At 29.4% G+C, this 16,622-nt stretch overlaps 3 protein-coding genes across 3 annotated transcripts; 1 reads left to right on the top strand and 2 right to left on the bottom strand.

Moving 5' to 3' along the window:
- Nucleotides 1–8: 8 nt before the first annotated feature.
- LOC145743798 (ubiquitin-conjugating enzyme E2 Q2-like) lies at nucleotides 9–4,665 on the bottom strand. Its single transcript, XM_082561841.1, has 9 exons — nucleotides 4,425–4,665; nucleotides 3,959–4,066; nucleotides 3,658–3,759; nucleotides 3,347–3,409; nucleotides 2,939–3,070; nucleotides 2,528–2,612; nucleotides 1,888–2,098; nucleotides 1,502–1,646; nucleotides 9–1,315 (listed from the first exon to the last, which is right to left on the bottom strand). The coding sequence occupies exons 1-9, from the start codon at nucleotides 4,581–4,583 to the stop codon at nucleotides 1,217–1,219; spliced, it is 1,104 nt and encodes a 367-aa protein (XP_082417967.1). The 5' UTR covers nucleotides 4,584–4,665; the 3' UTR covers nucleotides 9–1,216.
- A 1,175-nt stretch (nucleotides 4,666–5,840) lies between these two features.
- Nucleotides 5,841–11,332, top strand: LOC145743658 (4-aminobutyrate aminotransferase, mitochondrial-like). The gene is made up of 11 exons (XM_082561678.1): nucleotides 5,841–5,980; nucleotides 6,100–6,194; nucleotides 6,802–6,831; nucleotides 6,902–7,019; nucleotides 7,501–7,550; nucleotides 8,228–8,470; nucleotides 8,846–9,040; nucleotides 9,269–9,421; nucleotides 9,547–9,714; nucleotides 9,837–10,095; nucleotides 10,824–11,332. Exons 1-11 carry the CDS (start codon nucleotides 5,911–5,913, stop codon nucleotides 10,940–10,942), a joined length of 1,500 nt encoding a protein of 499 aa, XP_082417804.1. The 5' UTR covers nucleotides 5,841–5,910; the 3' UTR covers nucleotides 10,943–11,332.
- LOC145743659 (protein O-glucosyltransferase 2-like) lies at nucleotides 11,029–16,115 on the bottom strand. Its single transcript, XM_082561680.1, has 11 exons — nucleotides 15,861–16,115; nucleotides 15,472–15,677; nucleotides 14,802–15,001; nucleotides 14,522–14,599; nucleotides 13,973–14,139; nucleotides 12,999–13,066; nucleotides 12,668–12,837; nucleotides 12,092–12,301; nucleotides 11,854–11,943; nucleotides 11,493–11,600; nucleotides 11,029–11,337 (listed from the first exon to the last, which is right to left on the bottom strand). The coding sequence occupies exons 1-11, from the start codon at nucleotides 16,019–16,021 to the stop codon at nucleotides 11,317–11,319; spliced, it is 1,479 nt and encodes a 492-aa protein (XP_082417806.1). The 5' UTR covers nucleotides 16,022–16,115; the 3' UTR covers nucleotides 11,029–11,316.
- Nucleotides 16,116–16,622: the final 507 nt, after the last annotated feature.

Below are 16,622 nucleotides of genomic sequence, written 5' to 3'. Positions count from 1 at the left end.
GAATTTTCTTTAATTTATTACGAAATTCAACATCTTTTTACAAAAAGTAAGTAACAAATTAAAAATTAAAGAAATTATTTTTATAGCCCATAGAAAAATCACAAACACTATTTTTCTTTTAAGCAGTATTTTTTAACCAAAACCAATGAAAATGCAACAAAAATTATTCTTTTCTAATATAATTTTTTTATATTTCTCACATTTAACAATGTCTTAATCACAAACTGCACAACAATAATTAATTGCCACTTAAAAAATAAGATGAACAGAAAATTATAATACATAAAAGAACAAGAAAATAAATGAACAGGCACAATTAAGGTAAGCTGTGTTAAGCAAAACTGTTAAATGCACATTAACACTTGCAAAAATTTTGGTTTCAAGCCTTCATTTACCTATTTCACAATTTGGGCAGTAAAAAAAAAGAACGATAGTGTTTTAGATATGTTACATTTATGACTAAGATAATTGATAAACTAAAGAGCAAATTATTGCAAGTGAAAACAGGCTTAACAGTGTGCTGTTAGCTTTGCAACAGTTAATAGCCAAGGCTTGAGATGAAAAAGAACAATCAGATGCACAGAAAAAAAAGAAACTTAACTAATATATACAATCACGAAATCGACTAAAAATAAGGAATTGAAACACTTTTTTAACAAGGCAATTTTTGCCAAAAATGGTTGAGAGGAGATAAGTTGACCGGGTATGAATTGACTTAAAAACGTTTCTATATTCATTTAGAGTCAGGTTTGGATTTCAAGGGGTACGAGTTGACTTTTTAGATTACTGTTTAAATTATGGTACAGGGAGAAATCAAAAATTTCAAATAGATAAGTAAAAAGTTAATGTTGTAATACCATGCCAAAATATGGACTGAGTTAGATTCAAATTGGGACAATACCAAAAAGTTAAGCATTTATTTGAATGATCAACATTTGTTATAAACCATGTTTAACATTAGAAAAACTTTATTAAAACCTGATTTATCTAAAACAAATTATATACTTGTTTGTTTTTTTAAATAACCCATTGCACCATTTATAAATTAAAGCTTTGTTAACTTTTTTAACATTTAAAAAGATGACATAGTTTTTTAAGAATCTAAAATATTAAACAAAACTTAGAACCCATAAACTTATACATAATTTGGCTCAGCAATACATTGTCATTTTCAAACAAAATCTCAGATATACCAAGTGAGATCAGGCTAGGGTAATCACCCATCTTCGGGGGGTGGGGTGAACCAGCCCTTTTTCTCATGAATTTGGACAAGTTTTTGAAAGGATTGTTGGGCTCTGGTAAGGTTGTACGTAGACTAAAAAAATTTAAATAAGTTACATTTCCAAAAAATAATTGCTTTAAAATTTTAATTTATGGAAAAAATTATAACTTATATTTTCTTGTGAAACATAATACGAAAAAGGGTTATTTTGTTATTATTTCATACTAGCATATTTTCATATGGCTTACATATATTTTATAACAAAAGTTGAATACTTACATTTGATGCACCGAAATGGACTCTAGCTTTTCCTTTAACTAAAGTGGCCATAATTTGCATAATAAGTGACTCTATGGAGTAAGCGCTGCTCCACCCTTGCTTAGTTAAAAGCTCCATACATATTGCCCCTCCCCCAAGTACAAACCTGATTAATTACCAATTTTTTTCATTATATTATTTAAACAATTTAAACTCTTGCTTTGCCTAATACCAATCGGCAGATTTATAAATGGACTGCTTAAAATTAAGCCATGATTAATCTGTGAAGTCAACTTTTCAATATCAAGAATTAAAACAAAAAAAATGTTTGGATAATGTTGGCTCATTGGCCACAAAATCATCAAATCTTACTATTTTATTACAAATAAAACATAAATAATACTTACCCCCCATTTAAAACAGGTCTAACTACCCTTACAAAAGGTGGGTCAAAGGGAAAGTTGTCACGGAAAGTTATACTGATCACGATCGATTCTTTTCCACATTTTGATTTAAGTTTCTTCATGTCAGCATGCAAAGTGCTGTCGGGATCAACTTTGAGAATTTGAACATGCCACTCATATAAACTATCGTTCACTAATTCAACATTATAGTGACCTGGGACAAAATAAGGGTGGTGACGATGTATTTGACTATTACCCGCATAAATTTAATGTTTTATTCATTTATGAAATTGACTTTGTAATTTTTTTTTCATGTATTACATTATAATATTTTTTTGGGCCTTTTTTAAATTTTACTGCTAATGAGTAAAAAAAAGTATTAAAAATCTGATGTTTTGATGGTATGGGGAATTTCTAAGTCATAATCATGATTAGGTTAATAATACACCTTGCCAAGTTTCAAGTTGCCCATATTTGCTTAAGATAATATTGTCCTTGTGACAATGTTTGTATATTATACTGTCATATGTACATGGTAATTGGACCTAGTATAAAATATCAGTATCATCTTTCTTTTTGTGTTAACATAGTCATAAACCTTACAGTTTAATTAAGTTCTCTATTTATATTTAAAATAATTCACCTTTTTTAAAACTGTCTGATTTGTAAATTGCCTTTAATTCTTTAAGAAGTCGGTCTGAAGCTTGAACTGAACCAGATATCCGACCCTAAAAAAAAGGATATTTATAAATCAATTTTAACTTTATTTATTAGACCGACAGAGAAGTGTAGTGGTCGGAATAGGTGGCTTTACTACACGAGGTCCTGGGCTTGCACTATGAATTTTGCTGAGCTGTTATTTAATAAGGACATTATCAGGCAATTATTATCTATAATATTCCAAACTGCCAATGTCAACCTGAATCTGGATCAAGGTAACTGATGTTCCTCTGTTATTGGGTCATAAAGTCGACCTTCCCACATTGAGGATTAATAAATATAAAAAAAAAATATAAAATGTGACAAAATATTAATGAAGCTGTAATTTGTTTACTTCGATATAATCCTTGCGTTGTGTTTGTTTAATTTTGTCCAAAATTGCCATATTTTCTCTTGAGATATCGCTGTTCTCTTTTCTTGCTTGTTCTGCTTCTGCTGCAGCATCCTCTTCTAGAATTTCATCATCCTAAACATTTTTAAAAAATATTAAAAAGGCAAAATATAGATGTATTTCTAATTACATATAACATTTTTTTAATTTGAAGCCTATTTACTACATTTTGCTAAACTTTTTTTAATCTCACAAAAGGTACACATGATTTTTTTTCTATTTTAAACTTTTTTTAATCTCACAAAAGGTACACATGATTTTTTTTCTATTTTAAACTTAGAATATTAAAAAAAAATTTTAAAGTTTTTGAAAAATTTTTTTTTAATTTAAAAACATTTTTTTTCAACTCACAATATAATTATCTTCATCATCATCTTCTTCTGAACTCGAGTTTTTTTCCTCTTCCATGTTTTCCTAACCATAAGAAAAAAAAATAAATAGGCCTATTTAAAAAAAAATAACGGTTTAAAAAATAAGACATAACTAGTATATATAATATAAAACCAAATAATGACTTCCTATTAACAAAATAAATTTGGTCTATAGCCAACTACGTTGTAATTCCATTAAAAAACGGTATGACAACATTAATAAATAAATAACATAAAACAAATATTGCAATAAAAAAATACAGAAAGTAGGTTATATATTTAAATGCTTACAATCACTATTGGTTTTTCATCCAAATCTCTTATTTGTGGTGGTAGTGAAACATTGAATTTTTTGCAAAGTTGTGTTACTAAAAATCTGATGGTGCCAATAATCTAGAAAAAAAATGATCAAACAACAATTTTTACAAGAAATCATTGGCATATCAACTTACCAACTAATAATCTTTGTTTCCTTAAAGTTACAAAAAAAAATATTTTAAAAAACTTTAAGAAAATGTAAAAGGGTTGTAACATTATATAATATTTGAGCCACGTTTAAAATTTCACTAAAATACAAATGTGATTTAAATACTTTATAGTTTGATGTCGTGTCATAATCAGCCAACTCTTCCATAACCTGAACAACATATTTGTCATCTGACTCTGAGTACCACATTGGCTTGCCGCAAGGATAAGTTTCCTAAAAAAACATTCAAAGATTGAGAATTTATTACAAATTAAAAAAGTCAAAGACTTTAACAAAAACTAATCCAATTTTTAATTTCTATTTAAACAATCAAGTTCTATTTTTATCCTGTCAAAATTTAAACTAATTGGGGAAAAAGAAACCCCCAAAAAAGGGAGGGACTAACAAGTTAAAGGGGTAAGGAATAAACAAAATTAGGAAAAACTGAGACAATTTTAATAAAATATATCCTTCTTGAAAACAACCCTTGTTATACTAAGCCTTTTTTAAAAACAGATCTAAAATCTAATACGATGCTAGACTATAAATATTCTACATGAGCTAGTCAAGGGCAATGATTACTAATAATTACCATTATTGTGCAGTTGATTAAATGTTTTTCACTTGTTGAAGTAAAAAACTGACAACATATCTCGTCAATACTTGCATTCAGAATACGAAATGTGGTGTTAGTCTTGGAAAACACTTTGGAAACATGTTGGAGTTCTGACTTTAACAAAGCCACATTCATATTGGAAGGCTTTGCCTTAAAAGGTTTCTTTTAAAGTTTAAATCATATAGAATTTAAAAATCTATCGCACATTTATACAGAATTGATCTGAAAAAAAAAAATTAATCAAGAGCAATTTTATATATCAATTTGTCAATTGGTAAACCTAAAATATTACATTCTACCATAGCACTAACTAGCAAGTTAAATTATAACATATTTATAAATAATAAGTCTGTAATAGGATCAAGAATAAAATAATTCTTAATTTCAATTGTATTTACTTAATGTCTTACTCTAAAATTTGGAAAATTATTGACAACAAAAAGAAATTAGGTTAACTCAGTTTTTGTTTCCTTTAAAGTTTTCTTGTTTTTCTAGTGCAAAACAAATAAACATTTACCATACACATAAATAATACAGACGAAATCATCTATATTTTAATTATGAGAGTCGTTTAATAATCAGCAATTTAGCCGTTTCTGACAGTCTGGTCTGCTGGCGTCTGTTTACATTTACAAGTTTTTAGTCATTCATATCTTCATTGCTATATGTAAATTAAAACATACAATACCAAACTTTATCGACAAAGTCCTATGTCAGCAAGTTTTTGTTTTTATTTTTAACTCTAAACTTATTATATAATTTAAGCCTGTAAGTCAGTAAGTAGGGTTTTGTATGGAATACGTAAGAGCTTAAACAAAAACAAAACAATGGTAGGGAAACGACTCGATGTTGCCACTAGTGTACAATGGACAAGTCATTAAAATGTAATACAAAAAAACATTACACTTATTATAAGTAAAAGTTAAGCAAAGGAAAACATTGAAATGTATAAAGAATATGTTTATTTCCAAAAAAAATTGCTTGCTATAATTAAACGGGAAACAAAACATTACTTACATGAAACAGATCTGCTTGGACAGTAATTTAAAGGGTGTGAAATTTGTCACTTTTTAAAACAGTACAGTTATCTGTTCATGTGGATTAGTTGAGTTTAGGGTCCAGTTACTTTAAAAAAACGGTACGATATTACACCAGTGCCAGAGTAAAACTGCATTACAAATCGTTGTGTTGTGTGAGAGACCTACGGAAAAAGGCACCTTATTTTTTTATTTGCGTCGCTGGCAACATAGGTAAACTTAATAGAGTAGCTTTCAATAAAGACATTGCTCTACCGTGTTATAAAGGTAAACTTCGTAAGCTTAGTTCAGCCAATTTATCAAAATAAGAAAGATATACTTGTTTATATGACTTATTTGTATCATAATACTTGTAGAGTAAACTGCAATTTTTGTTGTTTTAACTGGGTTAAGTGTTGTAATTATTAAGAAGTGTTGGTATAATTATGGCAACTTTTGTGACCAGACAGCTTTTAAAAACGGGAAAAAATAGGCTTGTGTTACCAAGCAGCAAATGTAAGTAAACTTTATAAGTGCTGTTTTAACAATATCTCTATAAAATGGATTTCTATAAAAAGTCAAATTACTGTAAATGCGGAAACGATAGCCCTCTTAATTGCATTGACCAATTCCAGACTTTAGGCAACAGCATTCTGCTTCTCAACAAGAACTAAAAAACGAATATGAAGGACCCTGTGTTAAAACTGAAATGCCCGGTCCTAATACAAAGGTATGTGACGTATGTGTTTACAAATTAAGCGAGTTAGCACAAGATTAGTAGTGCGCGTAACCTCATTATTTTTAGCTGTATATAGTATAGTAAAAAGCCGAACAAAATCCATAACAAGCTGGCCGATAAAAATTATATTTGTTTTACAAGATATAATACACTAAAAATAAATAAACAAAAAAATTATTAATAAAACGTGCTATAAATATAAATGCATGACATTAAAATAACTAGAAATGTATTTTAAACAACTAACGAAGCTAAATTTTTTTGTTATTTCTTATAAGCAATTTGTATTTTTAAAAACTGCTGTCATTTTTGTACGAGTCAAATAACGCAATGTGCACAAAGATTTTTGTTTCAATTACTTGATTTACGTAATTTGGGTACTTAAAGTTTTTGTTAATATTTTGAAACTTGCATTTGTAAAAAATTATAACTGTATGTCTTACAAGTTTTTAGACCGATTATATCGATTTTGATACAATAACATAATAATAAAGTCACCCTGTATCTCCCAGAGGACATGTCGTTATTTAAAATTTAATTTTAATTTCATGGATTTATCGATAGCCAAAGTTTATTTTAATCGAATTTCTTTCTTTAGAGATTAATCGAAGAGACAGCGCAAATTCAGGTGCGTAAACTGTTAGATTAATTTAAAATCAAATTATAAAAACCAATACAAAAATTAATTGAATTTCTAGAACACAGGAGCTCTTTCTCTTTTTTGTGACTTTGAAAAAAGTCAAGGCAATTACTTAGTTGATGCGGATGGTAATATTTTGCTGGACTGTTTTCAACAAATTTCTTCATTACCATTCGGTGGGTTTTATATATTTTTTTTCCTATCACCTTAAGGTGATAGGTTTTATATTTTTTATTGGGGAAGAGTGTGCTGTAATGACGTGTTTTAAGCTATCCGTAAACGCCGGGCTCAAGGGCGAATAGTGTGACGTTGGTGCGGCTCGAACCCGAAACCTTTCGGCTCGTAGTCCGACGCCATGACCGGTTCGCCTGGTTCGCCTACAAAAACGTTTAGGACAAGTCCGCTAATTTTAGAGCATTGTTAATCTTTTAAAAAAAGTTTATTACTTCCTTAAAACGTCAATGGCACTTATATGTTACTTTAGCATTTTTGTAAAATGCATATGTCAAAAAATGCCAAATAATTCCAATTTAGGTATTTTAAATTATTTATGTTTACAGAAGTGCTTAAAATTTTAGCGGACACAATTTGCATATATATTTTAACGGAAGTTATTTTGCTTATATATTTAAATGAACTCACGATATTTTTATAAAGGTTACAACCATCCCGAAGTATTGGCAGCTACAAAAAGTGATTATGCTCAGGTTAGTTGTTCATAAACACATTTAAAAAACCTAAACTTGCTAACTTTTGCTTTTACCATTTTTTTGTATGTTCTACATGAAAGCGTAATGTTATGACGTCATGTTTAAATATTTGATTTTAAATTTTCGTGTTTGCACTTGGTCTCTGCAAACTTGCAGGTTAAGAACTGAAGTCAATAGGTTCTTTATCTTCTATCCAAACATCTTTACAGCTTCTAAAACTCATAATAATGAACCCTGCTTTCAAGATTAACATAAAACATTTATGATACAGACTGTAAAACTTTAAAATTTTATAACTTGGTACAAAATCTTATTAAATTGTAGATTTACAATTTGTATAAATGTAGTTACTATCTAGTATTAAAATTTACTTTATATCCACTTGTTAAACTATTACTTTGATGTTTATTTTATACCCTGTATTATATAGGATGCACAGTTTTGCACCTGAAGCATGTTAAAGTTTATAAGTAAAACAGTTATTCATAAAATTTAAACTTTAAATATGTGCGTTAGCATTTTAAAATTTTTTATTTTTTTTGCTTATTTAATATTTCTATTTTGTAATACATTAGAGGTTTACATCTTGAAACTCTATGTTAACTTAAAATTGATTGACTAAAAAGTCAATTTGCTAGAAATTTATTATTAAACGCTGTTTATAATTTTAACAGGCAATGTTGGTTAACAGATCCGCCCTCGGATCCTTCCCAAATAAAGATTTTCCAAAAGTAACACGTGACAGCTTACTTAAAGTTGTCCCACCAGGCCTGAAACAAGTAGTTACCATGTCTTGTGGGAGTTGCAGTAATGAAAACGCATACAAGGCTTTATTTTTCTGGTATATGAAGAATGTTAGAGGGAGTGAGTTGCCGCCGCCCGGCGATAGCGCGTATTTGACTTGCATGAAAAATGAGGTACTTCAACCTATCTTTACTTGGTTTGTTAATTTGTTCTTGCTGAAAACGTTTCATGCCACTTTCTTAACCCTAATCGATATTAAGCTGTATATGTCAAAGTCATATGACACTTTATAACCTTGTTATTATGAAGCTATGTGTAACAAAAATAATGCAAAGCATTTGTTTCCGCCAAAAACACTTTTTCGCAGAAAAAAATTAGAAAAACAAATACATTTCTAAAAAAACATGCATTAAAACTATGATGACGATTAAAGTACAATTAAGTAAAAACCCATGTGTTATGGTACGTCTAGAGTGCTTATTAATAAGGTGAAACACGTGACTTTTTTTTAAAACTAATTTTTGATTTCAGTTGTTTATTGTTTTTAGGTTCCTGGTAGTTCAAATCTTTCAATTTTATCATTCGAGGGTGGATTTCATGGCAGAACTTTGGGATCTCTATCAACTACGCACACAAAGTGGTTGCATAAGATCGACGTGCCTGCTTTTGATTGGCCCGTTGCACCATTTCCAAAACTTAAATATCCACTGGAGGCATATGAGAGCGAAAATGCTGCAGAAGAGGTAATTAGAAAGATTTCAGTTCAGCAGCGATTGTAGCATAACTAAAAAGATTTTTAATAGTATTGCCCAATACAATGCTAATGCCAATGTTTGGCGCAACGAAGGGTCTTTGGTTTGATCCCCACTAAGGTTATAACTGTTTTTAATATTTTCACAACTCTACACTTTCCTTAAAAATATTTGTCAATTTCTAGTTTTTGTAATTTTTCCTTATTTTTAAATATTCAGGCAAGGTGTCTTGAAATTGTAGAGGATTTAATCGAATCCTGGAAATCAAAATGTCCAGTTGCTGGAATAATAATCGAACCAATACAGGCTGAAGGAGGGGACAATCATGCAAGCGACGATTTCTTCAAAAAACTACGAGCTATTACTTTAAAGGTATTGTAAAATTTTTAAAAAAAAAAAGTGCCTTTTTTGTAAAAGTTGGCAAAATCTGTGCAAAAAAAATTATTATTACATTTTTATATGCCTGAATTTCCTTGAAATTTTATATTATTTTTCAGCACAAAGTTGGTATGCTTGTAGACGAAGTTCAAACTGGGATGTGTGTAACGGGAAAATGGTGGGCGCACGAACATTGGGGACTGGAAACCCCCCCGGATGTCGTGACTTTCGCAAAGAAAATGTCGACCGGGGGATTTTATTTTAGCGATGACGTCAGGTGGAATGACGTAAGCAAAAAAATTCCTTATTTTTCGATAAAAAGGGTTTTTTATATTTTTTAACTAAAAGCAAATATTTTGTTTCTTATTTTGTTGTATTTTGCCAGAACTAAAATTATAATAATTTTCAGGGTTACAGAATTTATAATACTTGGATGGGCGACCCAATTAAAATGATAATCCTCGACAAATACATCGAGGTTGCAAAACGTACAAACGCGGCAGAATCAGCTTTAAAAACCGGCGAATACCTCCACAAAGGACTCCGTGAGCTAGAGATTAAATACGAAGGTTTAATACAATCCAGTAGAGGCCGAGGGACGTTCAGGGCTGTTGATATTATTCCGGACGGAGCAAGAGAAAAACTTCTAAAACAAATGCTTAACAAAGGTAATTGTTATTTCCATTACTTACCAAACTATTCCTTTTATTTTTTGCTATAGTAATGTGAGTGTTGTATTTTTTTTGTATATATCTTTATCCTTGATGTGGGAAAGTCGAATGCGCGACTTAAACATAGAGTAACATCAGTTACTCCGACCCAGTCTTGAGTTGCCTGTGGCAGTTTGGAATATTACAGATTATAATTGCCTGATAATTATACTGCTGATTAATTGCTGGCTCAGCAGAAGTTAATACCGTTTATAGCGCCTTAAACAGCATTAGAGTAGTGGAGATGAAACCCACGACCTCACGTGTGGTGTATTAAAATAAACAGAATAAGTTTACTTTTAATAAATTAGGTAGATAAAATAGACTTATGTTTGACGCTATCATAAATAAATATTTGACCAATTTTAAGGCGTTGTGGTGACTTAGTATCAATAGTTTAACTATAAAAGTTACTTTATGTCACTGGAACGTAAAAATACAATAATGCATAACGGCATTTTAGTTAAATTGTCGCTTAATAAAATCAAATTTACAAAGAGTACAACATTCAGTTGTTTTTTCTTTTAAATGCTGTTCTTAGTATTAACTTCGTTTTGCCGTGTTTAAAATCCTATAGAAGGGGTTAATGGTAGAATTAAATAAAAATTTGACTACATGGTGATAAAATAACACATTTTTACATTTATATATTTTACACGTAACTTTAAAATTAATATTTTATATAGGTGTTCTTATCGGGTCATGCGGAGAAAGATCTATTCGATTCAGACCTTGTTTATTATTTGGTAATTCGCACGTTGATATGGTCATGGATAGAATGAATGAATCACTTGCTAACATCTAAAGGATATTGTTCGGAAAATGCTTTTAAGATTTCATGTGAGATTTAATCATTTGGTGAATCGGTGTACTTAAATATAATTCAATCCATAACTCATTCCAATTAGAAATACATTGTGTTTATTGGTGATTATATATAACACTCATATTTCATATATAGCAGTATATATTAATCATTTTTTGCACACTTGTGTAAAATTAGATAACAACACATCAAATAACGTGTAGTGACAATACAGAAAAAATATTTGATAATAGAGACTAAAAAAGCTAATTTTCTACAAAACATTTATAAAATGTGAAAAAATTTGAACTGTATATTTTAAGGCCTAATTGTAAGATTGCACGAATATGGTCTTTTTGCACTCAAAATCAAAATTATAATTCTTCCTTTTTGGCCTAAATAAATGTAAAAAATGTTTCTTAGTTTTTCATTTTTAATTATGATTAAAAATCTTATGATATTGTAAACACATTTTTTTTGCAATTTAAGTGTAGTATTATTGGTGAATAATTATTATGTTTAAATAAAATCAGTAAATTTTTTGTTTTACCTTCTTTGGTTTTGACCTTTTACATTTACAAGCATTATTCTTAGGATGTTCCAACTTTTCCATTGAATCAAGAATAGTTACTTCACCCACTTGCTTTGCAGCATATTTCTAAACAGAACACTTTTGTTAAGTCTATATTTTTACAATAATAATTTATTAAATAGTAATGTAGGTTATAAATATTTATGCCATTTTTGCCACCATGTTAGATATATATTTTGTTAACTTTCAAGCCCATATTATTAGGCTCACCAGGAATCATTTTTATTACAAATAAAATTGTCTAACAGAATTCCTTTTTATGACTTTATTGATTACATAAAGTATTGATGTTTATTAAGAACTTGAGTAAATGTTATACCTCGAATAACATGACATGATAGCACAATACTTCAGCAGGAGTTAACAACTCTCTTGCCAATTTTGTACCAGCTTGTGAGATTTTTCTAGCCTAAAAAACAGTTTATTACAATAAAATTAAAAGAGCACAAATCCAAAATAAACAAATATATAGTTTTTTTAATATACCAAATAATACTTCTTATTTAGTTGCCTTAAAACAAAGTAAATACGTGGCCAAAATTGATTTAATATCTTACCTCTTTGTCATTACTTTTTGCCCACTTAATTTTCTCTATAGCATCACTAAGATCATGTTTAAGTGGAATGTAATGCACATTTGGTTTCATTTGTTTGTAAAAGTGCTCGTAATAACCTGAATCTTGTTTAAACACCAAGGCATCACCAGCCATTAGGTATGGAAATCTATAAGCTGCTACAGTTCCATCTACATTTAGTTGGTATTTGTACTAAAAACATAAAAATTAAGTTGTTTAATGAAAGATAACACACTAACTTTCTTTCCTTTGTATATCTTTATCCTCAATTTTGGAAGGTCGAATAAGTGACCTAAACTTAGAGTAACATCAGTTACTCCGACCCAGTCTCAAGTTGCCTGTGGCAGTTTGGAATAATATAGATTATAATTGCCCGATAATTATGCTACTGATTAAGTGCTGGCTTAACAGAAGTTTATACTGCTTAAAGCGCCTTACTTAAGGGCGCTACAGCGTGAGATCAGTGGGGATTAAACCCACGACCTCATGTGGTGTAGCAAATGTTCTTACCACTACACCATGCTGCCAGTTATATATCATTATTAAAAAATTAATCACTTGGAAAAAATCAAAAAAGGAAATATGTTTGGTCTTATTTCCATATTTCTTATCATCTTGTTTAAAGAAAAAATAATTTGTTATTTTTGCATCAATGATATCAGGATTTTTAACACTCATTGCAGCCAAATTAAGACGTTCTTGACGACTGTCTCGTCCCCTAAATAAACCTAAACAAAAATGGTAAAAAAATTAATTCAAAGGGTGCATAAAAAAAACTGTTACTACCATTAAAATAATATTCTAGTTCTTATGTAAAGTTCCTCAAAAAATGTTCAATGAATTCAAAAATTAAGTTGTATTATTGTGAACTTTTTATCTTACAACTTACCTAATTCTTTTTTATTTTTCCAGCTTGGCCCGGTGTTAGATTGCACAGATAAGATATCCAAAGTGATTCTAAAATAAAAACAAATACTTAAAAATGTATTTCTAACTACTCTATTTATGGATAATTAATTAAGTAAGTACCATGGAATTTTTCTATATAATTTAAATTTAGATTTCTTCGGAAAAACCCTCTAATTAGAATTGATAATATTTAAATTACCAAAAAGTTTTTACCATAATAAGTCAACCGCTAACAACCATTACCAATTTATTTTTAAGTAAAACTTAATTAATACTCATTACCAAATTAAAAAGAAAAGCATGCATAAAATAATTAATATGAAATTAACACCAATTAACAGTTTTATAACAAAAGTTATAAATACTTGTTAGTAACATTCAGTATTCCATGGAATAAAAGCTGTAAAAGCAAAACTAAAAATAATAATTCACACATAATTGTTAGTGTATTAGTCAGTAAAAATTTAAAATAAAAAATATATAACTGTGATATATCGGTGATTAAGATTTAGGTTTAAACCAAGTTTGTAAATTAAAAACTAAATTCGTGTTATGATACATTTATAATTAAAACAAGCAATACACAAGACTCAAAAGTTCTCTTTATTTGTATATTTTTTTTTCTTGATGTGGGAAAGTCGAATGCACGACCTAAACATAGAGTAGCATCGGTTACTTCAACCCAGTCTCGAGTTGCCTTTTAGCAGTTTGGAATATTATATAGATTATAATTGCGCGGTAATTATGCTGCTGATTAAGAGCTAGCTCAGCAGGAGTTCATACCGTTTATAGCACCTTACTCAAGAGCGCTACAGCATGAGAGCAGTGAGGATTAAACCCACAGCCTCATGATGGTGTAACAAGTGTTCTTACCACTACAAAACTGTATTGTCTTCTCTGATGTTGGCCTCTGCCTTTCAAATAAATAATAAAACTTAAAACAAATCAATTCACCTCCCCAGCATTTCTAGCACAGCGTTAGTTAGATCATAAGTAGGCAACACAATATCATAAGAACTGTCCGATCCACACCAGGAAATAACAGGTAAGGGGTTGTCGTGTGTTTTTTCAAGTGGCCAATCCCCCAAGTTGATAAAGAATTCAATGTCAGGAAGATGGACCTGAAAGCAAAATAAAATATCGATTAATTACGAGTAAAATAATCTGTAACATTTGAAATATTTTATTGGTCTAAAAAATTAAAACTTATTAAAATGCTGGGTTTGCCATAATATACTATAAAAGCTTTTTTAAATGCTCAGTAAAATTTCCTGAGAAAGTTATCAAAATATTTTTATTGCATTAAATAAATATTAAATTGAGTGGGTGAGTATTAAGGTACTACCGGTTATTTCTGCTTAAATCATATTTAAATGACAAATCTATTTTATAAATGAAACAAACTAACAAGTAACTCTAGTTTTCATAACATTATTTTCGAATAAAAAGCCAGACTGAAAATTTGTAAGTTGATTTAAAAATAAAAATAGAATAAACACAAACCTTCTTTGCTAGGTTAAGAAGTGGGGCATCCATAAACATCTTAAAGTCTGTAATGCTACCATGACATTCCCGATGAATCTATAAAAATTAACAATTTTAAAGTTTTTTCAAAATTTTGGTTGGTAAATTAACATGTAAGGAAATGTAATTTTTTTAAAAATTCCGTTTTAAATTTTAATTTTAAATCAATAAATTTCGGATCAAACGAATACTTTTAGGCTTAGACTGTTTCTAAAGTATTGTCATTTAATGTATAGTGAATATAATTTCCTTGTTTCACCTCATTGTCTTTAATTGCATAATGGCATACTGAATGATGCTTTGCAAATCTTTCAACCATTTTGTTTCGCAATGTAGAAAGATCAATGGATGGGAAAGTTCCTAGATCGCTTTCCATTTGTTTGTAAGATTTTGGGCATTGTAAGGCCTTTTTCCATTGGTTTGGTTTAATAGGGCAATAACATTCATCGCCATAAACCTCTAAGAAGTAGTAAAAGAAAAACTTACATTTAAAATAAAAATATTTAATTTCACAGATAACAGATTTAAGAGAGAAATTTTTAAAGTTTTTAACTTAAAAAACATTGCAATTAGAACAGAACTAGCAGTGGGGTGTAGTGGTAAGAACACTTGCTACACCACTATGAGACCGTGGGTTTAATCCTCACTGATCTCATGCTGTAGCGCCATTGAGTAAGGCGCTATAAACAGTATGAACTCCTGCTGAGCCAGCACTTAGCCTCCAGCATAATTACCAGGCATTTATAATCTATAATATTCCAAACTGCTAAAAGGCAACTCGAGACGGGTAACTGATGTTACTCTCTCTATGTTTAGGTCGCGCATTCGACCTTTCCACATCAAAATAAAGAAATATACAAAAAAAAACTTAATAAAATTTTTGCACTTATTAAAAGCATCTAAATCCAATTTTTGCAAACATAAAATACCTTTAAGTTTATAGGGTGATTGTGCTACATGTTTTCCTTCATAAGTGACAGCAATACTAAGTTCCCCAGAGTAATCATACATTCGGAATCTGCCGATATAACTGCCATTGTGGCGGTTAAGACACTGGACATACGCTCTCACACGGCTGGTTGTGGGACTCGTTAGTTTTACTGTAAAAGCATTATCACCAAGATCTTTTGATATTCTAAAACAGATCAAATATAATATTGTATAAAATATAATACAACATTATTTATCTAAGCATATTAAAACAATACATACAATCTTTATTTTTATATTTCTCAGTAAAACTTAATTTAACTTTTAATATAATACAAAAAAATTAAATTTTTACACATTTTGTATAACTAACAAGTAACAAACTTACACTTTGTTGTTCTTATCATATGCTTGAATATAGAAATATCTAACAGGTAGTGCAGCATTTTCTCTTATACCAGGACCCCAAACCTTAGTCTTAGTTACGTCCACTTTAACAGAATTACCCAAATTTGCAAAAAACAATAAGCAAAAGAAATAATAAAACATATTTCTGTATGCTAAATAGTTTAAACAAATAAGCCTCCCCTTCTAAATTCTAAAAAGGTTTAACCGATTAGTGAAGTGTAACGACGCTGTTTAGGCTTGCCTTTCTTCATTGCACGAGTATATTTGTGTTGGGTTACCATAAAAAAACACGCGGAAATTAATCTGACAATAATAATTAACACTGCAAACGTTAAACTATACATAGCGAAAGCTTGCAGCTGAAAACTTTAGAAACGCTAATCAAAGATCAAGATTAACGATGACAAAAAAACTAAATGCGTGTTTTTTAGCGTAATCTACTTAAAACAAGACTAAACCAAACAAGAACAAACTAATTACAATTTAAATTTTATCTCAATCGCGCTTAAAAACTGGTTGTTTACATTTTATTATTGTTATGACGTCTTTAGTAAACATTAGTTTATAGGCCACGAGTTATCATCTATCAGCTGTTTAATACAATTAAACGTAATACGCATGATTTGCATTTGGCTGTATAACACCAAATTGTATTTATCTAATACTATTACAATTTATACAATTTTGACTTTAACATTTTTTATTTTTAACAAATTATTTTTTTATTTTTATTTAACTATTC

This window comes from Corella eumyota, chromosome 2 (genome assembly GCF_963082875.1).
Source record: "Corella eumyota chromosome 2, kaCorEumy4.1, whole genome shotgun sequence".
NCBI lineage: Eukaryota > Metazoa > Chordata > Ascidiacea > Phlebobranchia > Corellidae > Corella > Corella eumyota.
The sequence above is the reverse complement of the archived record's forward strand: the minus strand, read 5'-3'. Positions and strand labels throughout refer to the sequence as shown.

Bases quoted from the DNA above. Each gene is read 5' to 3' on its own strand.
- LOC145743798 (XM_082561841.1), bottom strand. From the start codon at position 4,583: ATGAATGTGGCTTTGTTAAAGTCAGAACTCCAACATGTTTCCAAAGTG. The intron at 3,760-3,958 runs GTATTTAAATCA...TTTTTTTTCTAG, and splicing joins ACACGACATCAAACTATAAA to ATTATTGGCACCATCAGATT. The intron at 3,071-3,346 runs GTGAGTTGAAAA...AAAAATGTTTAG, and splicing joins ATGATGAAGATAATTATATT to GATGATGAAATTCTAGAAGA.
- LOC145743658 (XM_082561678.1), top strand. From the start codon at position 5,911: ATGGCAACTTTTGTGACCAGACAGCTTTTAAAAACGGGAAAAAATAGG. The intron at 5,981-6,099 runs GTAAGTAAACTT...GACCAATTCCAG, and splicing joins TGTGTTACCAAGCAGCAAAT to ACTTTAGGCAACAGCATTCT. The intron at 10,096-10,823 runs GTAATTGTTATT...TATTTTATATAG, and splicing joins AAAACAAATGCTTAACAAAG to GTGTTCTTATCGGGTCATGC.
- LOC145743659 (XM_082561680.1), bottom strand. From the start codon at position 16,021: ATGTTTTATTATTTCTTTTGCTTATTGTTTTTTGCAAATTTGGGTAAT. The intron at 15,002-15,471 runs GTATTTTATGTT...ACTACTTCTTAG, and splicing joins ATCACCCTATAAACTTAAAG to AGGTTTATGGCGATGAATGT. The intron at 14,600-14,801 runs GTGAAACAAGGA...TAATTTTTATAG, and splicing joins ATGCAATTAAAGACAATGAG to ATTCATCGGGAATGTCATGG.